The sequence below is a fragment of the Anguilla anguilla genome, chromosome 7 (genome assembly GCF_013347855.1).
Source record: "Anguilla anguilla isolate fAngAng1 chromosome 7, fAngAng1.pri, whole genome shotgun sequence".
Classification (NCBI taxonomy): domain Eukaryota; kingdom Metazoa; phylum Chordata; class Actinopteri; order Anguilliformes; family Anguillidae; genus Anguilla; species Anguilla anguilla.
The window spans coordinates 11,398,287-11,425,781 of NC_049207.1; the positions used below are offsets into that span (position 1 = coordinate 11,398,287).

General features: G+C 50.6%; 1 protein-coding gene across 1 annotated transcript in view; it reads right to left on the reverse strand.

The window, feature by feature from the left end:
* Positions 1-310: 310 nt before the first annotated feature.
* cog5 (component of oligomeric golgi complex 5) overlaps positions 311-27,495 on the reverse strand; it is a 125,775-nt gene continuing 98,590 nt past the window's right edge. Inside the window, exons 15-22 of the mRNA XM_035425284.1 lie at positions 23,641-23,751; positions 21,565-21,627; positions 18,110-18,213; positions 13,510-13,747; positions 9,521-9,597; positions 5,317-5,443; positions 4,728-4,807; positions 311-861 (exon numbers count right to left, since the gene is read on the reverse strand). Coding sequence (XP_035281175.1) covers positions 750-861; positions 4,728-4,807; positions 5,317-5,443; positions 9,521-9,597; positions 13,510-13,747; positions 18,110-18,213; positions 21,565-21,627; positions 23,641-23,751 — 912 coding nt within the window. The 3' untranslated portion in view covers positions 311-749. The remainder of the gene's footprint in view (positions 862-4,727; positions 4,808-5,316; positions 5,444-9,520; positions 9,598-13,509; positions 13,748-18,109; positions 18,214-21,564; positions 21,628-23,640; positions 23,752-27,495) is intronic.

Sequence of the window (27,495 nt, forward strand, 5' to 3'; positions counted from 1 at the left end):
CCGTACGCACGCACCTCATTTCCATGTATTAACCTGTGGCGTCTTCCTCTGGGGCATGGGTTGCTATGACAACGCAGATTGAGGTAGCAGCTACACAAATGTGACCAGGCCTTGGAAGCCTGTGTCCAGGCTCTTCTGTCCCAGGATAATAAAAGACACTGGCAATAAAGGAAGACGCCTCTTTGAAGGTCTTTCATTACATCGGCATGATTGCACCATCCACCCCACCCACCCCCCCACCCCGAAAAAAAAACAAACGGAAAGAAATGCAAAAAATAAAAATAGAATAAAAGGACATGGAAGACACCAGTTTACATATTTGCCCTTTAATCTTAAAACCACAAGGCCCATCCCATATTGCACTTTTACAGGATCTGCAGTGTAATCTACAGTAAATATACAATAGCATATAGATTTACTCAAAATAATCAAATAAAGGATAATTCTTTGAAGAGTTTCAAAGAATACTTTTACCCAACCTTCTAAAATTGAAAAAAAAAAAAAAACCAATAACCACTTGTAACAAATCATTTCACAATGTGGATAGCAATGTACAGATTAATTGAGATATTTTTCCAATAACTATACAGGAAAATGATCAAGGGAAAACAAATCAAAACTGATCAGAAAAAATGGTTATGTTTTATACATTGCCTCTACTCTTGTTAAGCTGACAGGTTTCATATTTGGAGTACAGGAAATGGAGGGGAATGACCTTAGACCCGGGGAGTTTCCCAAGCGATGGACTCCTACACCCCAGAGGCGGACTTCTGCAGCAGCTGGAGCATGATGGGATACACGGGCGCGAACTCCTTCCCCTGCCGCGCCCTCACCGACTGCACATAGGCCTCCAGGGCGCTCCTGTCCAAAACACAGAGCAGCCCCATTCATCAGCTCAAACCAAACACGTAACCCAGCCAACAGGCACGCCGGTTACCGACAAACCAGCAAGCGCACACAACGCCCAAAATCAATGAAGACACACCAGGGGACACACGCTGAGTAAAGGCACACTGCTTCACTTTATAACACAAACCGGTAAACACACACACACACAAACACACACATACACACACGCACGCACGCACGCACGCACGCACGCACGCACGCACGCACGCACGCACGCACGCACACACACACACACACACACACACACACACACACACACACACACACACACACACACATGCACGCACGCACGCACGCACGCACACACACACGCACAAACACACACACACACACACACATATACACACACACACACACACGCACACACACACAGACACACACGCACGCACACACACACAAACACACACACACATGCACGCACACACGCAGACACACAAAATACATTGACAGCCAACACATGAACACAAATAAGTAAGCACACCAGCTGTCTTCATCAACAGATACACATTGGTACACAGGGCTAAGTATTTACAGGGGAACTGACTTTACTCTCCCGGTGGTTCCATTTTCTCCCAGACATCCGGTTAAATATTTATGAATGCAGCTGCACATGCATGTTATTTCAGCACACACAGACAAACGCTTAATGATAAGATCGTCTCTAACTGACATTTTGTCTTAGCCCCTATTTCTCAATAAATTCCTCCTACCACCACAAGGGTGCACTCACATCACAGTATATATTCACACGGATCCACTGCATTACATTGACATCCACATTATATCCACATCTATATGTGTGTGTGTGTGTGTGTGTATATATATATATATATATATATATATATAAATAATTTATTCCAAAATCAGTATTTTATTACCATGTATTACCAGATAACATTGACACAACACACAAGTTACAGACTACACAAAAAACAGAACATGTAAAAATACCATGTAGAGGTCATAAAATGCTATACAGAACTATTACAGGTGTCATTTATCAAAAGAAAATAGCCTTATTGTCGATGGTAGGAATTAACAGCTACATTTTTCAGTTCAGCACTGGCAAGTATGTGCTGAAGTATGAATATATATGACATGAAACCAACCAATGGATCATCTGTGGCAAAAGATGATTAAATGGGAGAAAATGTCAATGTGTAACCAATTAATATTTGCTCAAATAAATGTGAATGTGTGAATGATCTTTTAATACTACAAAAAAACTGTACTGAAGAAGAGCATGGAACTCTATTAACAATGTTTAATAAAAACCAGGAGGACCTGATTTGTTCACTCATCACAGTGATTAAATCAAAATCAAATCACGCAAATGTAATCCCTTATGGGTCACTCTACTCTTCAAGTTAACTTTATCAACTTCCATGAATTACACAGAAGCTTCAAAATGACATTACCAAGAGGGGGAATTAAGGGGGGGGGGGGGGGGGGGCAGTGTGTTAGTGTTCACTGGCTAAAGCCACAGGAGAGCCTGGATATTTCAGGAATGGGGGGGTCACTGCCCTTCATAAGCTGACTGATGGCTATAAGAAAAACAACAATCACAAGCAGTAGAACCTTCCAGTTTCCATAGTAATGTCTGTGATAAAGAAGTTCTCAGATGGCTGCTAACTACCTTTGCCTTACATTAAATTACATCCAGGTATTACCGTTCCAGGAATAGCAAGCGAGAAATTATTTACCATAATATACTGTGGGGGAAGTGGTTCAGAATGCACTCGGAACAAAAGGCCAACGACAAAGACGATAAAGAACGTTTGGGATACTTAAGGTCATTTGGATATAGCATCTCAAGAGCTTCCTTTCCACACAGGGCGTGTCAATCTATTCACAGAATGCATGGATTCAAATGTATTTAAAGGTTCCTCACCTGACTGAATAAATGTCATTTTTTCATTTCCGAATCATGCATTAAAGCGTGTGAAGGAAACAGGTACGCGACGGAAAAAAATCTATGTTCTGTTCTACGATAATTTCAAGACAAATTCCAAATAAGCACAGAGTTACAAGACTCTGACGCAACCTCAGATAATCAGTTCACAAGCAAGAATCAAGCAATCAAAAAGAGCCGGAATGACTACCGGGAGGAGCATGACAAACCTCTCCGGGGAACACCTAGACACCATAAATGGCAACAGAAGCATCACGCGCAGTGTCATCAAAACCAAAGGAGGACGCACACAACCGTGATTGAGGGGCACTTAAACTGCATCATGTTATTAAACATGCAATTAGTTGAAAACAAGTGGTTGGCCTGTGCAGTTCAAGTGAAACAAAGAGGCCTTCATTTATTCCCTCCACTTCCATTTCCAAGCTGCAACTAATCCATTTGCCACACCTGGAACTGGCCGTCATTAAGGGTGGAAGTATATCATAATGATTAAGGAACTGGACTAGAAACTCTGTGGTTGTGGCTTTGATTCCCAAGTGAAGTGCTGTTGTACCCTTGGAGCAAGGTACTTGAGCAAGGTGCCCGAGAAGTGCTTTAATATATACCTAGCCGCATAAAATCCTTTATGTAGAGCATGTAAGTTGTGTAAGTCGCCCTGCATAACAGCATCCGCTAAGTGCCTGAAATGTAAACATGGCTCATATAAAGAACTCAATCGTCGGGCTGGAGCGTAGGAGTGAGGAGAAGCCGAGGATTGCTGTGAGCGTGTCCGCTGCAGCTCGTACATTAGAGAGCTCAGCGCAGGGCCGAAAGGAAGCGCCCTGGCAGGAGCAGGAAGTCGTTCTGATAAGCGGCTGTCACCCAGACGAGCGCAGGGGCTTAAATAACCGGCGGCCGGGTCTCGGGGCTGCAGTTAGGCCTGCCGAAGGGTCGATAACCTAAGCCGCTCCTATCGGCTGACGTTCGCGACAAGACAAATATCCTGTCCTGCTCCTGCAAGACCCTTTAGAGATACTGCACTCCCACTGCGACAGGAGACAGGGGGGGGTCAGGAGACTGGTATCTGAAGGACAGAGGAAACAGCCTCTGCGGGTACTACAACTCTTCAGGTTAATCTTCAAATATCAGCCCCGGACAGGTGAACATAAATCTGATCCCCTGTGACTGCACCCCCAATTCCCGCCGTCCAATCCCACCTGAACCAAGCAAAGTTAACTGAACATATTTTGGAGGTGCAACTGGAAAACCTTCACTTCCTGCTTTTTGAGCACCTTGAGATTCACTGAAACTGTGTGAAACATGCAGCCAGTGATGGAGGAGTGAGCCATTTTGAACCTTGAACAATGGGTGGAGCTGCTGCACACTGGGCTGTCAATCACTCAGACTCTTAAGAAACAACCAAAAGGTTCTGTGGTCAGTAGTGCACCACTCTCTCTGACCAGAACAGCCTGTCTTCCTGGGCTTTCAGTTAGATTCACTCGGATATCCTCTGAGCTCGGCAGATACAGGGAGATAAAAGCTTCATAAAAAAATTATAAGCACCAGCTGAGCTGCCTTTGGTTTACCATAATCCAGTCAAAGGGTAAAGGCAAAAACCCTTATAAAATCCTACACTGTAACATAGCAACTGGCTTGCAGTAATATCTCTCAGATTCAAGCTAAACACAACATCATTAGTCTACACTGTTTACATTTTTACCAGTTACAAAGACCCATGCAGTACCACAGGTTATTGTAACACCTGGCATTAGTGCTCAGCTACACTAATTTTCACTACAATACAAATGTAAGGGGAAATGCACAGTATTCATAAAGACGCAGCGATAAAACTGCCAAAGATAGGTAGCCAATCAACAGTCTCTCCGGGGTTCTGGTACCCCAGCTCTGCTGGAACAGGGAGCCTTACTTGATGAGGGTGAGCCGGTCCTTCTCTGAGGGGTGATCGTCCAGCCACTGGGAGTACCGGGCGATGGACCACTCGGCCCTCTGTGGGAAACCACAGGCACACGTTAAAACCCAACGCCCCTCTCCGGGAGCTCAGGCAGCTTCAGACACAGCCCAACAGGGCCGTCCCAGCCTTCCACCTCTCAATGAGGGAAACGTATTACATCGACTTGTTTATAATGGTACAAGTAAAGTCCTCATGTGATCATATGGGCCCTGTTATTTGGGCACTGTTGCGCTGTAGAAGTAATGTAAGATATGCGATATGTAGTAGTTCAAAATCCAGGGGTTATAAAGTAAAAGTCCTGCCATATGTTTCTTCCACCCAGGAACTCAGCCAGCTGATTTTACTAATGGCTGTAGTTCTGCCTCCTGGCTGAAGAGTTGTGCTAATTAGCAAATCCAGGTGTTGAACAAAATACTGGGGAGGACTACTTTCTGAACCTGGATTTTCCACCTCTGGTGCTGTGTTATTCCTTACGAGTGTGAGTGTGATTTGTATAAGTGTGAGTGGTGATACTGTAATATGTTCATTATACAGACAGACGTACCTGGTGGGGAGACTTGAGCTCAGCCGGGGCACGTGTGAACAGGAAGTGCAGGATGGTGCTGTACGGGATGAGGTCTCCCACAGCCTGACTGCTGGCGATGTGCTCACTGGTCTGGAAGAGCAAGGGCCTGGAACACAATAACACACAATCACACACCACAGCACATCAATAACCACACAATCACATACCACATGAGGATACATCACACACCACAGCACATCAATAACCACACAATCAAACACCACATTAGGATACATCACACACCACAGCACAGCAATAATCACACAATCAAACACCACATTAGGATACATCACACACCACAGCACATCAATAACCACACAATCACACACCACATTCGGATACATCACACACTACAACACACTAATAACCACACAATCACACACCACATTACACTCACAACCACACAATCACACACCACAACACACAAATAACCACACACAATCCCATACCACATTACACTCACAACCACACAATCACACACAACATTACATTTACAACCACACAATCACACACCACATTACAATACATCACACACCACAACACACTAACAACCACACACTATCACACATCACATTAGGATATATCACACACCACAGCACATTAATAACCAACACAGTTATACAGCACATTACATTGACATCCACAGGCAATCACACATTACGATAACCACCCACAATCTCACATCACAGCATAATATCCCACGCATTCACACATCATATTACAAATATCAGACATACTAACACATCGCAGTACAACATAATCACACACCGCAATACACTCCCACACAATCACACACAACAAAGGAACACACATAAACACACACGGCAATACAACGCCACACAATGCAAAAACAAAAGCCTCAAAAATCCTACAAAACATAGACACAGGGTAATCAAGCGTTGTTTTACGCAGTGTGGCCGTGTGCAGGTACGCATCATTGTGTGTCGGGCGTAACGACAACGCGTTTGCGCACACACCCGACACACTTCTCAGAACCTGAAGATCGGCGTCCTCGTGCAGCGTTTGAGACGTTGTCACGGTAGCTGCACGGCTAGTTACAGAGTGTGGGCACGGGAGTGTGCGGATGGGAGAGAAGGCCGTGATATTTCTGGGTCTTTCTGTCAGCGCGTGAGTAAATTAACAGAACCCCCACGCACACGGCAGAAGCAGCCACAGGCTTCTGATCCCACACCGCAAGCGAGCGAAGGAGGGCAACGCTCATTTGTAGCACCCTAACGTGACCAGCGCAGCAGAAAGCCTAATTAAAGCTCCTTCACCATCGTAAGCTCGCGATCCGTGATGCATCCTACCGTAACGCAATATTTCACACAAATTCTGCTTCGTTAATGCACTTCACCGCAGCCGATTCGTGATTCATTATGGAATAAAAATACACGCAACATGTCTATTTTTTGAAATGCCAAAGCAGTAAGTGTTAACTTGGTGTCTTAAGGGTGAAAATGCAGCTGACGGAAGCTCCCTCTGCAAAGCCACGCCCTCCAGCATCCCTTCAGCACAGTAACGTACAGGAATTCTGCCAGGTGCACTTCGGGGGGGGGGGGGGTTATCAGCTTAGCACTGATAGTTCAAAGTCTGAAACATGAAGTTATATTTATGAAGGAATGCCCCCCTGTTCCCAGATGGCAGTGCATCCTCACTACTCCGACATAAGTGCTTCTATTGATCTTCTGATTCTGGTATCCCCAGAATTCAGCCACTAAAAGATTCCTGCGCTGTTACAGTCACACTCGTGCAGAGGGTGTGGAGTCAGCATGCTGAAATACAGGTAGATGGAAACGGGACGGGGGTCTTCTGTCCCCGTGTCCGGCGGCGTTTTAGCCCTTCATCCAGCGCGGTCTGCCCCGGTGCCCGTCAGCACGGACCCGCCCCAAACAGCAGCTCTGTGCCAGCGCAGTCCGCCCCGGTGCCCGTCCGCGCGGACCCGCCCCAAACAGCAGCTCTGTGCCAGCGCAGTCCGCCCCGGTGCCCGTCCGCGCGGACCCGCCCCAAACAGCAGCTCTGTGCCAGCGCAGTTGAGGCTGGCGCAGCGCGGGCTCATTAGCAGTCGAGCCAGCTCCGCTAGGCTTACCCGCGACCTGACACCGTCTCTCCTCCGCGTGCGTCAGCCGGAGCTCATGTTTATTCACGAGCAGCGGACACTCCGGCACAGCCCGGCCAGATGAGCAGGGCCGAGGGCGGGGCCGGGGTTCGCTGAAGTCTCAGCCCTGCGAGCCTCTAATGAAATCCCCCCCCCCCCCCCCGTGCTTTCTGGTGCTAAAGCAGAACTGCTCCAGGGCAGCCATGCCGTAGCCACAGAGTGGAGGGAGCAGAAATGGTGGAGGAAGTGTGTGGAAGTGCAGAGTGTGAATCACATGAGTAGGATGTGAGCAGGATGGTGAGTAGGATGTGAGTAGGATGTGAGTAGGATGTGAGTAGCATGTGAGTAGGATGTGTGTAGGATGTGAGTAGGTTGTTAGTAGGATGTGAGTAGGATGAGGGTAGGATGTGAGTAGGATGAGAGTAGCATGTGAGTAGGCTGTGAGTAGGATGAGAGTAGGATGTGAGTGTGATGTGAGTAGGATGAGAGTAGGATGTGAGTAGGACACGAGTAAGATGTGAGTAGGATGTGAGTAGGACGCTAGTAGGATGTGGGCAGGATTTGGGCTTGATGAAGCTGAACTCTGTGAAGCGCGCTGGCAGGCTGCGTAGACGTTGGCAGGCTGCGCAGACGTTGGCAGGCTGCTCTTAAAAGCCGTGCCGTCTGCGGTGGAGTGCATTAGAGGCCACCGGCGGCAGATTGATGAAACCGCCGGCAGCGCGCGCATCTCAGATAAGCGAGGAAGCGGCGGGGCCGGCATTATCAGCATCCGAAGGGGAAGAGCGCGGCCTGATCCGATCAGCCCGAGCGACGCACGCGCTGCTCATTCGATTAGCTTGTCCTCCGAGATGGAACAGAAGATTCGCAAACGCTGGTGACAACCCGCATGGAACCCCAGCCTTACAACCCCAGCCGTACGGGTGCATGTACGACAATCGGCGGGGGGGCGGATTCAACGTGCACAGTGGAATCCACTCCAGAGTCCACGTTCAGGAACACTCTAGAACACATACAGGGCACTCACCATCACCCAAAGCAAGACTACTCTGGAACTCCTCCTGAGCTATGCTCCACCAGCCAGACGGTGACGTGTGACCAGATCTGGACGCAAGCGCAGCAGCGTAAGTGCTGAATGAAAAGGGCTCAGGGGCTTTAAACAGAGCTGAACAGGAACGGCTTTCACGATTCGCGAGCGGCGATGAACGGAGCCATTAACCTATGACAGAGCGCGAGCCGCGAAACTGACGGTAAGCGAGAGGCGACGCGGGCGGGGACGAGAACGCCGCTGGCGGCTCCGTCGCTCGCCGGGAGCGCGTCTTCGTTAGGGCTCCTTTGTCGGGAGCGATTAGTGGCGCTAGGCTACGGGAGAGCGCCAGCCAGCCTCCCCGTCTCCGCGCATCAGGTCTCCTTCCTCGTAAAAGACGGAGGCTTCCCCATCGCGCGCCTCGTACCCAGCGATACGCGGGTTGGAGCGCGTGCGTCTCTATGAAAGAGACACGGGCTGTGCTGTAAAGTCAGCGCAGATAACGGCTGATGTAACCGGAGGACCAGGAGTCTGCTTATTTCAGCAGGTCACTAAGTGAGGGGTGCCAACAAGCTGCCCAGAACAGAAGTCACACACACACACACACACACACACACACACTGCCTGGATGGAGGGATATGCAGGTGAAGGTATGGAGAGGTGGAGTTAAAGGATGGATAAAGGGTTTGGGGATAGCTGGGTGACACAGGGATGTGACGATGGACGGATGGTAGATATAAGGCTGTGAGAAAGAGTATAAGGCTATGGATGGGTGTTTTTATTGGATAGAGCCTGGGTTTTGAAAAGGGTGTCTGCAAACCCATGGGGGTCCTTGAAGGTACTGTAGGGGGTCCCTGGCCACACTTGATATGCAATGACTATGTATAGATTTGGGAAAATATTTCAAAATATAAAAAATATAACCCTTTTTAACCCCAGATGGGGTTCCCTGGATGCCATCAAGCCTGTGTGAGTGGCCCTGGATCAGAAAAGGTTGAAAACCGCTGGTATAGAGAGGGGATGGACAGATGGACAGCTGGGGGGCGGCGGCACAGACTCACCTGAAGGAGCGAAGCAGGCGGTAGGCTTTGCCGAGGTCAGCCACCCGTCTGCAGAGCGGGGCCACTGCCAGCTCCATCTGTAACAGAGACAGGGTTACACTGCGCATACGGAACAGAGCGCACTGCGCATACAGACCTCACTGCGCATACGGAACACAGCGCACTGCGCATACGGAACACAGCAAACTGCGCATACAGACCTCACTGCGCATACGGAACAGAGTGCACTGCGCATACAGACCTCACTGCGCATACGGAACACAGCGCACTGCGCATACAGACCTCACAGCGCATACGGAACACAGCACACTGCGCATACAGACCTCACAGCGCATACGGAACACAGCACACTGCGCATACAGACCTCACTGCGCATACGGAACACAGCGCACTGCGCATACAGACCTCACAGCGCATACGGAACACAGCACACTGCGCATACAGACCTCACTGCGCATACGGAACACAGCGCACTGCGCATACAGACCTCACAGCGCATACGGAACACAGCACACTGCGCATACAGACCTCACTGCGCATACGGAACACAGCGCACTGCGCATACAGACCTCACAGCGTATACGGAACACAGCACACTGCGCATACAGACCTCACTGCGCATACGGAACACAGCGCACTGCGCATACAGACCTCACAGCGCATACGGAACACAGCACACTGCGCATACAGACCTCACTGCGCATACGGAACACAGCGCACTGCGCATACAGACCTCACAGCGTATACGGAACACAGCACACTGCGCATACAGACCTCACTGCGCATACGGAACACAGCGCACTGCGCATACAGACCTCACAGCGCATACGGAACACAGCACACTGCGCATACAGACCTCACAGCGCATACGGAACACAGCACACTGCGCATACAGACCTCACTGCGCATACGGAACACAGCGCACTGCGCATACAGACCTCACAGCGCATACGGAACACAGCACACTGCGCATACAGACCTCACTGCGCATACGGAACACAGCGCACTGCGCATACAGACCTCACAGCGTATACGGAACACAGCACACTGCGCATACAGACCTCACTGCGCATACGGAACACAGTGCACTGCGCATACAGACCTCACTGCGCATACGGAACACAGTGCACTGCGCATACGGAACACAGTGCACTGCGCATACGGAACAGAGTGCACTGCACATACAGAACAGAGTGCACTATAGTATATAGTATAGTAGCGTGACCCTGGCTGGTACGTGTGAGCTGTGGGTTTGCAGGAGCGTGAGACAGCTCCCCCTCTGGAGGACAGGAGCAGCTGCGTCTCACAGCACCGCTGTTGCTCATTAGCCCTAATGCAGGGGGGAGAGCCCACAGCTGAGGCCGCGACTCCAACCAGCGCCGACGGCCAATTAACACCCCCGACAGAGGCTGCTCTGCACTGACTGTACGCTAACACTGACACAGTGTCTCTCTCCCTCCCTCACACGCATTCACACACACGCATGGACACACAGATACACACTCACACGCATTCACACACAGATACACACACACACACACACATACACACGCACGTACGCATTCACACACAGATACAAGCGCACACACACACACACACACACACAGATACACACACATACACACGCACGTATGCATTCACACACACGCATGCACACACGCTCACACGCATTCACACACAGATACACACACTCACACACACACACAGATACACGCATTCACACAGATACACACACTCACACACATGCACACACACATGCACGCATTCACACACATGCACACACACATGCATGCACAAGTACACAGACAAACACACTCACATATAAATATATGGATCCTCTGCGAAGTAAACAAAAGTACTAAATCTATACTTGATATCCTATACTCGATGCAATGTACAATTTGCAGTCGTACATTTCTAATTATTGTCATTACTTATTTTGTTTTGGACTGCTTGTACAGCATCATCTCTATTTTTAATGATTATCTCTAGATGCATCTGCCTACGTGTCCATTAGCAAGTGCCAAAGGGACAGAGGATGAAAAGGAGCCCGTGGGTGACTGTGAAACGGGTCCAGGCTGAACGGGGAGGCAGCGTCCCTGCTAAATAAACACGCTAACACGCTAACACGCTAACACGCCGCCCCAGACTGCCGGCGGCGCACGGGCGTCTCCGCCAGGCCCTCGCCCCTCCCGCGGGGATCGGAGGCTATCCGGCGGCACCTCCGAAATAACGAGAACGGCGGCCGTTCCGCCTTTACCGCCATCGCTTTCACCCGCGTTCGCGGAACGAGGATCCGGATCGCGCTTTTATTCCCGCCGCGGGGATGAGGTTAACTCTCCTGTGACTTCAAAAGCGGCGGGAGATCGAAAGAAATTGCGCAGGACGGAAAATTGCAACATGATATAGCCGCTGCCGGGTCATAGCGCACGCCCCCCTCCCCCCCCCCCCTAATCAAAGATGTCCTCCTGCTGCGGAGGACTTCCATTTTAATTTCCCCTTGACTCTGGGATGATAAGGTCTTCCGACTCACAGAGAGGGGAGGAAACGTTTGATTGCTCTTAAACTGCAGCCTTGAGCATTTGTATGCAGGCGACATGTTTCAAAGAGAGAGAAAAAATGAGAGAGAGAGAGATAGAGAGCAAGGGAAAAAGAGAGGGAGGAGGAAAGGGACAGACTCGACGCCCTAAAGCTGGGGACGCCGCAAATGCTAACGTCAGATTCGCTTTGAAGTGCTCTGGCGTTCCGGAAAGCGTCCCCGGGGAGAACTGGCACGATATCATCTCGGGCTGTGCGGTCTGCAGCGGGCCAGGGTGACACGCGCGGCGGGCTGCGGGGATCGGCCTCGCTCACAGGTAGAGACGAGGAAACGGCGGCCATTACGGCTCTGCGCGGAGCACAGCGGCCTGGAGCTCCCATTAACTACACAGACCACTGCTGAAGGGAGAGGTACTGAGGGGGAGAGAGGGAGTGGGGGGGGGGGGGGGGAGATCACAAGACATCGAAGACGAGAGTGATCGTAGGCGGCGGCAAGAACAGAGGGAGGAAAAAGGAGAGTAGGAGAGAGGTAAGAAAGCAGAGGAAAAGAACAACAGAAAGACACAGTGAGAGACAGAGAGAGAGTGTGAAACCATGGGGGGGGGGGGCGTGAGAAACAGCGAGACGGACAGATCTTCTGTCATCCACATTATCCGCCCCCTTTCCAGCTCCCTCAAAATCTCCCCTCCTCTTCTCTCCACCTCCTCTCCCCGTCTCTCTCCCCCCTCAGCGCTCCCCCCCCGCCCCCCTTTCCTGGTCTAATTGGCACAGTGTGTGCCCGCTGAGAAGGCCGGGGCCCATTTTGCGAGCGTGTCTGTAGGTCTGGCTGCCCCGCGCGGCCGGGCGAATGAAGCCCTCGGACGAAACCGCCGCTCTGCAGCCAGAAAGGACGCGGAGCGGGACGCGGGAACGAGCTCTTTAAGAGGCCGCGGAGAGGAGGCCTCCCTTCCCTCAGAGCAGCAGCGCGGACGCAGCGCAACACCGCCGCGTCTGTGAGGCTGCAGCGCCTCAAATAAAAACCGCTAAATATGCTTCAGTGAATAAATCCACGGCAGGATGTGTGTGAACTGCGCTCCGCGCACACTGCTAGCATCCAGCATATGGGTAAGCGCAAAGAACGAGGACCAAACAGATGCAGACACCCACACATGCAGACACGTGCACTTGCACACATATGTGGGAACACGCATGCTCAGACACACACACACACACACACACACACACGCACTCACACAGAGGAACAGACATGTGCGCATGCACACACATGTAGGCAAGCATATGCTCACACACACATACACAGATACACACATACAGGCACACAGACAGATGCAGGGACACAAACACTTGGCTGAAGAGCTGTAGAGCAGCAGAACTGTGATTAGGACGATAATGAAGATGATGATGAGGAGGAAGGAGGCGGGGACAGAGACAGGCGCGCTGAGCTCCCTCACCTGGGCGAAGTCGGCGGCCAGCCTCATCTTCCCGCCCTCGCCCAGCGGGCGCAGGAGGCTGGCGTTGCGGACGAACAGCTCGATGGCGCGCCGGGCGATGGCCTCCGTGTTGCCGTAGATGAAGTCCAGGCACTGGAAGTGGCGGAAGTAGTCGCTCATCACGCGCACAATGAAGCCCTGCAGCTCCTTCATGTAGAGAGAGCACGGCACCTCCGGCTTCCCCGGGGCCGAGAGAGGTCTGAGAGAGAGAGAGAGAGAGACACACGCACACACACACACACACACGCACACATACACGCACACACGCATGCACACACACACACACAAACACAGACATTCACACAAACAGGCACGCACACACACAAACACGCAGGTTATCATCAGTGTCAGATACAGACAGCGGCCTGGGGCATATATACATAGATGCACACATGCACGCACGCACGTACTAACACACACAGCAGTTTATCATTGGTGTCAGACATAGACAGAAGCCTGGGGCATACACACACGCACACACATGTCACATATACACAGGCCTGAGGCTCACACACATGCACATATCAGGACTCCTCAGACCCCAGACCCTCCCCAGGCCAGACGGGGGCCCACACCTAGCTCACCCATCACCCCTCATTCATCACTCTCACTGGATGGGGTGGAACAGGTCAGTAGCCATTAAAACAATGAGGCGCTTCGCAGTGTTACTTTCCCTTTAATAATGAACAATCACCAAAACCCGACAATCGCACAGACATCTTGCAGATAAAACCAAACGAATCCCAACCAAGCAGAAAACAAGAGCCACTCCAAGGCCTCATTTCCTTTGTGGGACATATTGTTTACAGAGATGCTTCTGCAATGTGATTAACTTCCCCTTAAGATCAATAACATCCCCGCCCCACCAACCCACCAACCAGTAAACAGCACTAATGATCACTCAGAACACACAGGCACACAGTTATACACACACACTAACACGCCCACACACAAACAAGCCCATACACACATGCACAAACACGTGCGCATACAAGTGAGACTGCGTGCGCGTGTGCGTGTGTATGTGTGCATGCGTGTGTGTGTGTGCGTGTATGCGTACATGCGTCTGTGTGTGCGAGGGTGATTAGCAACAGCAAGCAGGTGCACACACAATGGCTCACAAACTCACACATGGACGTGATAAAATCTCCCTCTGGTGAGAAAAGCATTTTCTCGGAGGACATTTTGAAATTCAGCGCACTCTAATGAAGCTCGATAAAAACAAAGAGCAGCGTGAGGGGAATGTCGCAGAAGAAAAGAAGACAAAAAGGCTGTTCTGCTTGATGATATCATGTGGATGGAATATGCTCTAATAGTCTACATATGGGTCAGATGATGCTGATTAAAATGGCCACACAAGTCTCCGACACTGAGGTACTTGAAAACCTTGCTTTAATCACCCCGCCCTTCATTCTCTTGACATGAAGAAAAGAGCATTTTCTTTATTTTCCCACAGCGCATTTCAGATGAATGGGAATTTTCCAGTGGACCAAGGTATAGCACTTTGTGTGAATTTGACATTCAGGCACTAGGACAGACGGCTTGTTCTTCTAAGCATTCATTTGCAAGGGTCATACTGGCGAACAGCGTGCGAAGCTGGTCACAGCTGGACCTGAGTCACCCTGTCATCATGCTGGCCGAGCTGACTCGAGCTGCTCTTTTCTCTATCCCACAATTGTCCAGGAGCTCAGTGCCTATTTTTTAATGGGTTGAGGAATCATTTTGTATTTTTTCAGGTATTTTAATATTCCCTGTGGAAAATGTCAATTGTGAGGAGCTGCTTGGCAACCTATTTGTAAATGCCACCATGCACAACAAATACAAGATTGATTGACAGTGCAACCAAACAGCTTAGTTAGACCTTCACAAGTTTACAGGTGAGTTTACATAAGTCCAGAGTTAGTCTAAGAACTGCACTGCTCTACATCCAGAGGCATCCTGTAGCCCTTCCTTTGCACAGACGGGGTTGAGATGCGTTTGTCCTGTGTGTCACCAGGGTTCTCCTGCGGCAGCCAAAAAAAATTTACATTGTGCACCATCAACAATGGCGCTGGCATCTCAACGTGCGGGTCTGGACCGGGGGGGGGAATGGGTCCCCACAAAGAGCCATCGCACAGAGACACACACACTTACACACACACATACACACACACAAACACACACACACACACGTTGCGTTGCCACGGTGCTCACATTCCTTCTCGTCTCACACACATACATTCCCCTTTTCATTCATACCGATTCAAAAAAAGAGCCTCACGCAAATCACAATTACAGTCCGCCGCTTGGAGGAGGGCCTAATCAGGGCTGTTGCAGGTTCAGGTGCTAAGGGCTCGAGCTCTTATGCGTATAGGCTAAGTACGGTAATTATCTGAATCCAGCAGCACCGCAAAGCCAGTATTACACACTGCTCACCATACAGGCTCCAAGGAGCCCCCTCCACCGTCACCTGATCGTGCCACGGGGTTTCACACATGATGATTAATCCATTATGCATACTCATCAGAACAAATGTTTTAACTGTTACCCTTTTAACTGTTTCTTTTAAAACCGTTATTTGCCAGTTTAACAGATAATTACCCGACTAATGGAACACACACCCTGAGCTTATCGCAACGGGTAATGCCACTCAAAATGTTTTTCAACGGTGGGGCACTAACAGGACAGACTGACAGTGACAGCCCCTACTGTGGGATCAGGAAGCCCTCTCACCCCATCACTGAGACACTCATACACACCCCCAACCCCCCCTTCCACACACACACGCGCGCGCGTGCACACACACACGCACACACACAGCACACACAAACACACACACACGTGTGCACACACGTGCATACACACACGCACACACAAGTGCGCACACACACACCCACAGACATAGACGACGGAAGTCCCCGCTCTCTGAAAGGAAGCATGGCTTCCATTCACCTGCTAATCCGTCTCCCGGCGGACGAGCCGGTCGGGCGCGGGGAGCGTGTCCACCGCGCCTCCTTTCATCCAGAAAAGGCCACGGTGCCGGGACGCTCCAGCGGCACATTCAGTCCCACAGATGTAAAAATAAGGCCTTAAAAATGGAACGGACGTGCGGCATTGTGGGTAACGACTGGCTTCGCCGTGTCTACACGGGGACATTCCGTCACGCTGAAAAGCTTTGAGACGGGCCAACGGGGAACTGAATTATGTATCATCTGTGAGGCCCTTAGAAGATCCCGACTTCTTCTGTCAACGGCAGTTCCTGCCTCCCTGAATTACAATGTCACGGTCCTCTTTTCTCAAACCACTTGTTTAACATTGATCATCTCGATAAGTGCATTACTGGAAATGAAGCTTCTGAGCTTGTGGATTGTCCACAGTAAAAGTGTGCTTATCACTCACTTATCATTCTGCTCAACAGTATGGAGAGACAATGCACAAAATTTTAAGCAAGATGGGGAAGTACTGCAGAAAAAATAATCATTATTGCTTTGAAAAATTAACATGCTGGCTGAAGGAATTGCATTACCTTAAAGCTGCTTGGGGTAACAGTATGTGCAGAGTTTTTCAGGGAATTCATTGAAAGTTTCTACACATATGGTTTATTACCCTGTGTATTTAATTTATGGATTTTTAACAAGTTAAATAAAACATACGCTATTTCATTCAGAATAGTTCTGCGTGCAAATGATACTGATGTGACTTCATTACCGTATGATAGACAAAGATCTCTATGCTAATAGAGGATTTACTATCATTTAAACTGAATGGAGGGACTGTATTGGAGGTTTGCATTTTCCTAGTTTTGAGGTAATGGGGTTAATACACCCATCTCAGTAACTACATTGTAAAGAATGGTCACTGGAGTCATTCGCATAGGATGAGCCATTTGTTTTCACTGACAAATGGCCGTGTAAAATCATAAACTACATTATGCCAGGCCTCTACGCTACCATTCGTCTTTTGTTTATTGGTGGAAGATCACCCCTTGCATTTATTAAACTCCATTTTTGACTTCTGATATTTATGGCAATTGAAATGCCGGTCCATTGTGGTTTTCTCGACATCCAACAATAAATTACACGTGTACAATACTAATCGTGCCGATCGGTGGGCAGTCTGTTATTTTTCTAGATGTCCTTGGCGTGTCCGTGCTCCACTTTGGCGACCCTCGCTTTTAACTGTGTCACAATATTAATTTGTGATGACAACCACTGGCAAGCTTTTAATAATGAATCTTTCATGAAGTAACTCCCCATGCTCTTGTGGTATTTATCAAGTAATTTCTGAGATTAGACATCTGGCAGATAAAGAGTTTAAACGCAGATTACATGCCTCCTGATTAATCCTCTGAAGAGTAGGTGTTTTGGAATGTTCTTACATAATTCTAAGTCAAACTCCATTGCTTTCAATTACCAGTAGCAATTGTTACATCGGCTGTAGAATGTTCAGTTAAGAACATTCTAATCACACACGTACTCGTGATCTTACACCTGAAAGGATTAAGTCAGCTGATTGGGAATTTCTGCAGGGCCCTAATCACCCAGTGCAGAACGGCCTTGTGGGAAATGTAGGCGGCTCTCACCCAGAGAAGTCCTCCAGGTGCATGGTGATGATGATGGCCTCCACGGAGTCGCTGACGGACAGGAGCAGCGGCTGGACGGCGGCGGCCATCAGGGCCTGCAGCGACTGCAGCGGGGGGTGGGGGGGGCAGGAAGAGGTTAAAAGGCTTAAAAGTCTCCGCGCCACATGAATGAACACCCCCTCGCGCGCACGCTGACTCAAGCTCATGCATATGCTAATGAGCGCAGACACAAAAGAAGCAGAGTAAAAGAAAAAAAAGTTTTAAAAAAATCCTGGCCTACTTAAAAGCCAATTACCTCTTTTGAACTCGAGGCTTGCAATTTATTTCCCTTATCTGAAGGCGAAACCTAATCAGCCTCGGCAACCTAATCCACGGCACAAAGGAGGACGGCGGCGAATCCGGAGGAAGCGCACGCGGACGCACCGGGGAGCGTGCGCGGGGGTACTGTGGGGCACGTGTGACTGACGGACATTTGGCATTGAAGCGCTATTGAGCAGCGGACAGGCTGGCATTTCGCCTGTGATCCACATGTAATTAGCCTGGCGGATGACATTTTCCCTTCCCCGCGTGACACGCGGCCACCCAAAGCGCGCGTCACATCAGACGCACCCCCCTCCCCCCTCCCCCCTCCCCCCCACCCCACCTCCGTCCGGGGGACCTCCGCAGACCCCCCCCCCGTTCCGATCCGCTTATCCGGTGTTCCATCTCCTGCGAGGTCAATCTAAACTCAATAGGCCGGTTCCTTTGGCGTCTGTGCGCGTCCATCAGCAAACCCCTGCACCAGGGAGATAAACAGATCGGCCGCGCAGATCTCTGCCCGCAGAACTCGCCCGCGATGAAGTTCACGCCGTGCCCGTAATTCACTTCCTGCTCTTAGGTCTTACCTGTGTGTGTGCGTGTGCACATGTGTGTGAGCGTGTGTGTGTGACTCAGCAAATCCCCTGCGACAGGCAGATAAAGAGATCGCCCGCACAGATCGCCGCCTGCAAAACTCGCCCGTGGTGAAGTTCACATCGTGCCCGTAATTTACTTCCTGCTCTTAGGCCCTACCGGTGTGTGTGCATGTGTATGTGTGTGTGTGTGTGCGCGTGTGAGTGTGTGCGTGTGAGTGTGTGCATGTGAGTGTGTGCGTGTGTGTATGTGCGTGTGTGTGCGTGCGAGTGTGTGCATGTGCGTGTGTGTATGTGCGAGTGTGTGCGTGCGAGTGTGTGCATGTGCGTGTGTGTATGTGCGAGTGTGTGCGTGCGAGTGTGTGCATGTGCGTGTGTGTGAGCGTGAGTGTGTGCGTGTGTGTGTGTCCGATCGTGAGCGCGTGTGTTTGCAGGGCTCTGCACTAGGGAGGGGACGATAAGCTCCCCTCCTCGACACAGCTGTATATCTTGGTAAAAAAAAAACATTAAAGGTTATTTAATTCATTTATATCACAGTCATTACGGAAATAGCCGGCCGTAACATTTAACGTTAGCCAGCCGCCTGTAAAACTGGAGAAGAGCAGTAACCGGCTTCGGACACAGGGGGAGCCGTTCTCATTTTCATCGCCCCGTGGGGGAAGGCAGAGGTCATGCAGTACATCTCTGCAGCAGGAGATAACGTCACCAGAAACAACGGAGCTTCCCCCACCCCTTCCCCCTTCTGAACATGCTGCACGTGTTCTTTTCTGGTGAAATTAAGGAGCTATTTTTGTGTTTAAAAGAGGGCCAATACATGTATTTCTGAATAAGCTGCACAGTTACTGCTTTGTTTAAAAGTAGGCTGAAATGCTTACATTTACTTGTACTTGTACTTTTACTTATATATTTACTACAGTAAGCTGCATGTTGTTTTGTTAAAAAAAAAGTTTATATTCACTTCTGAATTCTGTATTTTGTTCATACTAGTTTGGCATGGCGAAAATGTTAACATTTTTACATTTGTTTTACAACATGTTTTATTGAAACAGATGTTTTTTAATTGGGGTAAATTTGTATTTTTGTCACTGAAGTATGTTTTAATGCTGTTTTTAAGACTTATAACTTCATTCAATAATTAGCAAGATTATACTGATGTATCATGAAAATGATAATTGTACTATGAAATTTTAATATCGGCACATGCCCACTCTGCACACAAAGATGGTATAAATCAGTTCTGAAAACATTTTAAAATAAATATTCCACTGAAGACGGCACGAGGCTTCAACAATTCATGAAACAATAACAAAAGGACAGGGAGCGAAGAAGCCAAAGTAAATGAACAGAGAACCTATAACGATCTGGAAAAAAGTTGGTCCCTATAGTGGACAAATTCAGTAGATGTTTTTTTTTTTTTTTTTTGTGAGGCGAAAGGAGAAATCATTTAATCTGCAGGTCAGGATGCAGCCCGAGAGACTCCCGCCTCGCTACCTGGCCCTTCTCTGGAACATCACTGTGTGCTCGCAGTGCGGGAGAGAGAAAAACAAAGAGTGCTCCGTTTGCTCTTCTGATAGCTACGCTAACACAGGGACGTGGGTCCGAATATCAGCAACCCGAAGGAAGAGATGCAGGAGGAGGAAGAGGAGGAGGAGGAGGAGAGGGGGGCCCGCAAACAGCCTGAAAAAACGACTGGGGGGGGGGGGGGGTCCTGTTCCGTGTGACCCGATATTCACAGCAGTCCTTCCCAACAGGACGGAACAGATCCACACCGATCTGTCTTTTCGGTTTGAGGCGACCCGTCAGCAGCGTAACGCCCCCCCCCCCCCCCCCCCGTGCAGGTTTAGCGCCATATGAAGTGTGAATCGCGCTTCCCTGTCAATCTCCCGATGTCTCCATCCCCGCAGACTGACAGATGAAACCCCGACAGCGGAGCCCGCTAACCGCATGACCGCACGACCGCGGCGTTCCTTCCTCCTTACCGCTCGCTGCTGGAGATGAGGTGAGCAGCGTGGAGTGATGCGCATGTAACCTGGGCTACGGTAATCCAGCATTACACACTCAGCCATGCAAAGAGGTGTCAATGCTGAGCATGTTCATTAAGGCATGACGCGCTGTCATGGATGTGAAGTGTATAGAGCTATCTAGTGCCTATCTCGCCATTCAATATGCACTTAAACAGCACAAATACAGAGGAGAGGTGCTGGAGTTATTGTTGAGTATTGAGATATTGTGTTTTTGAGTGATGTGGGGTGGAGTATGGAATATGTACTGGGCTAAGTCAAAAACAGTGACAAGTTTTTGCCAGTGGCACCGTGGCCAGTGGTGCAGCCTGAGGTGTGTCAGTGGTGCAGTGAAAAGTGGTGTCAGTGGTGCAGTGAGATGTAGTGTCAGTGGTTCAGTGAAAAGTGGTGTCAGTGGTGCAGTGAGATGTAGTGTCAGTGGTTCAGTGAAAAGTGGTGTCAGTGGCTCAGTGAGAGGTAGTGTCAGTGGCTCAGTGAGAGGTAGTGTCAGAGGTGCAGAGGCAGGAGGTGTCAGTGGTGCAGGAAGAATGAGAGCAGAAAGTACCTCCAACGCAGAAGTGAGGGACTGCTCTGCAGCCGGAGGGAACGAGGCCATCCCAGAGATCACCTGCCAAACACAGAGAGAGAGAGAGAGAGAGAGAGAGTGAGAGAGAGAGAGATGGGGTCACATTAGACAGAGAGAGGTCATTTTAGAGAGAGAGAGGTCATTTCAGAGAGAGAGGTCACATCACAGAGGCCTCATCCAGGCAGAGCTCTACTCCTTCAATTCCTTAAAGTCACAACAACTTTATTACAAGCCCTGCGGCCAGTGACCCAGCAGAATAAAATGGCCCCGAAAGGAGTTTGGATAAATGTGATTGAAACGTTATCTACCGTCTCCCCCGTCGAAGACGACTCCCCCCCGGAAACATTAAAAACTGAAAGCTCCTCGTACCTGTGGCCAGGTTCGTGAGAGAGAGCGCTAGTCTTTACTGCAGAGAGCTGCCCTGGAGCAGCCAATCGCGCGCCTGCGTGTCCCAGGCGAACGGCTCGCCAGGCACACCAGCGACAGCAGCACAGATGGAGGGGGTCAGCCCAGCCCAGCCCGTCGCACCCCCTCTCTACACACACGCCGCGCCGTCTGGCTAACAGGCACGCTCACTAAAACTACACGGAGCGCGCCGGGAGCCGAGCGGAGGCCGCGACCCGCCCTCCTGGCTCCAGGCAGCGATCGCCCGGCCGAGGAGGACAGCGTCCCGGGCGTCCAATAGCATCGCTCCCCCGCGGGCTGTGCGCTCCCCGCTCCGGGGGACAGGCGCCATACGCGCCGCGCCGCCGCGTTCCCAAATTAAAATTTCGATAACCTCGCCCGTTAAATATTTCACCGCAAGGGTAATTGCGTTTCATTAGGCTATTAATCATCAAAGCGGTGGAAGAAGAATTACTCCAATGTATTTTTAATAAAACAAACTCTGCTTCTCCCGGCAATGTCCCCCCACCACTTCTGCTGCAGCTCAAGCGCTTTTTTAAAATCTCATCCTACTGCATCGAGTGACTGTGAATACGATTTAAGCTCACAGCACTGTGGTGATCCCCAGCACAACCCCCAGTGAAGGCTGTGCAGCCTCTTCTGATATGTCCCTTCCATGCTGGATCGCGTACATCCAAAATGAGCCCGATCTTCCCCCCCCCCCCCACCCCACCCTACCCCCCCCCGCCAACAAACACCAGGCCTGATTAATCAACCAACGGCCCAGAAGGTAGACTTTGGCCCAGCCATTAATGAGGTTGGCTGGGGAGTAGATTGGCTTGATTAAACATGGCGACATGCAGAGGAGAGAGAAAATTTAGGATTATCTGTAGAACCTAGAGCAATAGGTCTGCCAACAGGGGACAATGGATGGCAGAGTTCAAAGCACACTGTCTACAGCGCTCTGAAATTCAGGATTTTTGGCTTCCATCTGAACCCCTGTGTGTTGCTCTTGTTACATAACAAAGTACACTGTGTACATTTCATTTATTTTGCTCCTTTAGAAATGAAAAAATTAATTACCTGAATTATGTATACGAATAGCTAATTCTATTTTCTGATTTATCTTGTGGTAGTATTATTTTTCATTACACTGTAAAAGTGAGCAGAATTTGCCCATGCAAGCAGGGGGATTTGAAATGTGGATACAGTTTCTCTGCATTCTCAATGCCAGCAACCAGGATACGCATACCGCATACACATCAGTTATTCATCACAGTTACTGCAGTATAAATGCTCGTGAAATGAACAGAAACCAACCAGTTTTATTTGTTTCTGTTATAGAGGCTTTCTTGCATGCTGTGCCCAAACATTTTGTTATTTGCAGTTAACATATAAGGTCCTGGGACCACCTATAATGGAATGTAGCATAATGCATCACAACTTTAAACGCTCACCTGTTAGTCCTACCATCATCAACCAGGTTTGCTGAATCTCACTTCATTTTGTTTTAGATGATTTTTAAAAAAAATCAACCAAGCACTACTGTTTTTCTTTCTCTTTTCTTTCTTTTTTTCCCCACATCTTTCATCAGAGCACTCTGCTTAGATCTATATTCCTAAATCAAGCGATAGACTGGAGGGGTAGAACGGAGACGAGATGGATAAATACCTTCCCCACGGCCTGCTGCAGCTTGTACAGGGAGTTGACCACCGCCACATTGCGCCTCTGGCCTTCCGTCAGGGGCCCGATCACCTGGCTGGCATCGCCCTGGGTGCACAGCTGTGGAGAGAGAGAGGGGGAGGGACGGAAGGTGGGTTTGGAGTCACAGCAACCGAACGGGCACACCTCACAGGGTCTGCCCCTAGTGGAGCAGCCACGCTACTACATTTGGTCAGTCGGTGAGATGATTTGCGGAGAGAAGGACAGAAGCCGATTCTCAACACCAGACATGAAAACTGAGAGAAAGAAAACAGAAAAGAAGGGAAACGAGAAGGGGAAAGGCCAGCAGATGGTCACACCTCAAGGCCAGAGGGACTTCTCAGGGGAGACCAGAGAGGATTCTGGGAAAAAGTAGCTCTTATAGCTCCTATGCTGCAGCTCAGCTACATCCACGCTACCTGCAGGTGTGTCTGCCCACTGGGGTACAAGGCGGCCGCAGCTGGCTTACTGTCTCCATGTCACAATCATCCCTCCCCCCCACCCCCTGCGTTCACGAGAGGCTCGTGCATCCCCACCCCGCATCAGCCTTCCATCTGATCTGCACAAGTGATGGGGAAAATAAAATTTAAAACCACTTACAAGAAGAGAAAAAATGTGCTACTTTGGGGTGAACCACGTCTTGAATTCCCGGTTTAAAAGGTGAGACCGTGTCAAAAATGGGGAATTCACAGATCAAGGGAAAAAAACAAACAAACAACAAAAAAAAAAAAAAACATTGTAGAGCACTTTGTAGGGGTGCCATGGCAACAATCTAAAAATGGCATGGCAACAGTTAATTATCACCTCGCCACACATGCGTGCTCATGCCAGGCAAGGTGTTGAGCAGTGCGCTGATATACAGCGCATGGGATTTCACTGAGGGGAAACCGGGTTACAATCAGACAGACAACAGAAGAGAAGCGGGCAGTGACCGCGACGGCTCTTTGACCGGTAACCGTGGCGCCTCTTTGACCGGTAACCGTGGAGCCTCTTTGACCGGTAACCGTGGCGCCTCTTTGACCAGTAACCGTGGTGCCTCTTTGACCGGTAACCATGGCACCTCTTTGACCGGTAACCATGGAGCCTCTTTGACCGGTGACCGCGGCGCCTCTTTGGCCGGAGCCGCAAACCGCGGTGGCCAGCGTGTGGGTAATGTCCGAGTCCCTGAACCCGAGAACCGAGAACCGGGGCGGAGCTCTGGGGCCGCACGCGAGCACGATCCGCCACAAGCCTTCATCAAGAGGCAGGGCTTTATGTAGGTCAGCACAGTTACCCTCATTACACCTGTACTGCCTTCACCCCTCCCCTCTGAATACCCCCCACCCCCCCCCCACACACACGCTCTGGAAAATCAATCCAGCGTTCGCCCCACAGTCTCCTAAATACGAGCAGCGTTCGATCCGTGAGCCGAAGCCGCAGCTGTGATCGCTCTGAAGAACACGACGGGTGGAGCAGCGGCGTCATCAATCACCGCTGAGTGCCGCCGCGGCCGACCTCTGACCCCCGAACGCTCCAGAGTAAATAACGACGACTCTCCCAGGGAGCTGGGAGCCTGTAGCCTGTAGCCCGTAGCCTGTAGCCTGTAGCCTGTAGCCCGTAGCCTGTAGCCTGTAGCCTGTAGCCTGTAGCCTGTAGCCTGTAGCCTGTAGCCCGTGGCCCGGTCTGGCGTGGGAGACACAGGGCTTCACACAGAGGCCCCTTTTAATGCAGCATGCAGTGCATCAGCGACCGGAGGCATCAGCGTATCAGTGGGAGAGGTCTACGCTACAAAGCGTGCAGGGCTGAAAGAAGTACGGGGCTACTGAAATGCCGGGTAGCGTGCTCCACTCCTCTGAGGGCGAGCGTTAACCACTCTGCTGTCTCTCAGCAAACGGCCGTCCCCCCTGCCTCTTCGTTATTTCCATCGCCGCGCTGCTACAGTCCAGAGCGTGTTCATTTCCGCCGTTTGGAGAAGATCAAAATAGGTACACCTGATGCGCGGCGGGGGCAGGCGCGCTCCCACGCCCACGCTTAACGCGCCTCCTTCCTTTTTCACACGCGCAGAGGAGAGCGCAGCTGCGGAGCGCCGCGCGGACGCCGTCCCCCCCGATAACAACCTCCCCGCGCGCGACGCGCGGCCTCAGCTGCGCCAGCCCGGCAAACGAGGCTAAATTGCCAGGGGTGGCCGGTGGAAATGAGAAGCCAAATCCGCCCGTGACAGGAGGGGACGCCGCCGCGAATTCAAAATTAATGCGCCGCCTGGGCGTGCATGACTGTGGCCAGGCTGGCGTGCATGACTGTGAAGTGTGTGTCTACATGTGCGTGTGTGTGCACTTGGAACTATTAAGTATGGGAATTGCAACTTAATAATACATTACAAGCACATAGGGCATTACCACTGCTATTGGGAAGAGCAGGTGAACTCAGACAGTGGCCTGAAGCCAGGCCCCGCAGCCTAGCTTGGGAACGTCTAGCTCTCAGGCAAACCCCATCAATCCTCGCCGAAGGAGACAGGCAAGAAGAGCGAATCAGCTGCCTGCTCCAATATCGCTCCCTCTGAAGGGGAGGTCGGGGGCAGGCCGAACCGACGGCAGGAGACACTGCTCCAGGAGACCGACGGCAGGAGACACTGCTCCAGGAGACCGACGGCAGGAGACACTGCTCCAGGAGACCAACGGCAGGAGACACTGCTCCAGGAGACCGACGGCAGGAGACACTGCTCCAGGAGACCAACGGCAGGAGACACTGCTCCAGGAGACCAACGGCAGGAGACACTGCTCCAGGAGACCAACGGCAGGAGACACTGCTCCAGGAGACCTACGGCAGGAGACACTGCTCCAGGAGACCAACGGCAGGAGACACTGCTCCAGGAGACCAACGGCAGGAGACACTGCTCCAGGAGACCGACGGCAGGAGACACTGCTCCAGGAGACTGACGGCAGGAGACACTGCTCCAGGAGACCGACGGCAGGAGACACTGCTCCAGGAGACCAACGGCAGGAGACACTGCTCCAGGAGACCAACGGCAGGAGACACTGCTCCAGGAGACCAACGGCAGGAGACACTGCTCCAGGAGACCAACGGCAGGAGACACTGCTCCAGGAGACCAACGGCAGGAGACACTGCTCCAGGAGACCAACGGCAGGAGACACTGCTCCAGGACGGCTGACGGAGTCAGTCCACCTCGCCGTTTATGAGAGAAACAGAAACAGATTTAATCATCTCCTTCAGCTCTCTGCCTTATTTTTATTTATTTCCCTGGGAGGCGGACGGCCTTATCCTGGGCGAGCACAGACGCTTACTTGGGGTTTTCCAGCGATCTGATGAAGTGCTCTGTCTCAAGGGTACGGCCGGTTGTGCCCCAACTGGGAACTCAGCCCATAGCCTTTAGGGCCCCGGGCCCCCCCCTCCACCATCACGCCACACGGCCATGTTTAAGAGGAGGCGGGGCCTAATCGACCCCTGCTCTTAGAAGAGAAACAGGCAGACTTAATCAACCCCAGCTCTCACAAATTATAAGAGAAATAGGCTCGCTAAATCAACCTCAATTGAACAAGGAGCGGGCGGACTCCGCTGACCACCGTTTTAATAAGGAATGGGCAGACATAATTGACCTCACCTTTTCTAAATGAACCAGGCTAAATCAAGCTCAGTGGCGACAAAAAGAAACAGGCAGACGTATTTAGGCAGGCGCACTTAATCAATCTGGGTTTAAGAGATTCAGGCAGACGGGCAGACTCATTTGACCCCGGTTTTTGTGAGAGAAATAGGCAGACTTACTGGCTTTCGCCTTTTAAAGGAGATTTAATCTCCGCTTTTGTGAGATAAACTGGAAGGCTGTACCAA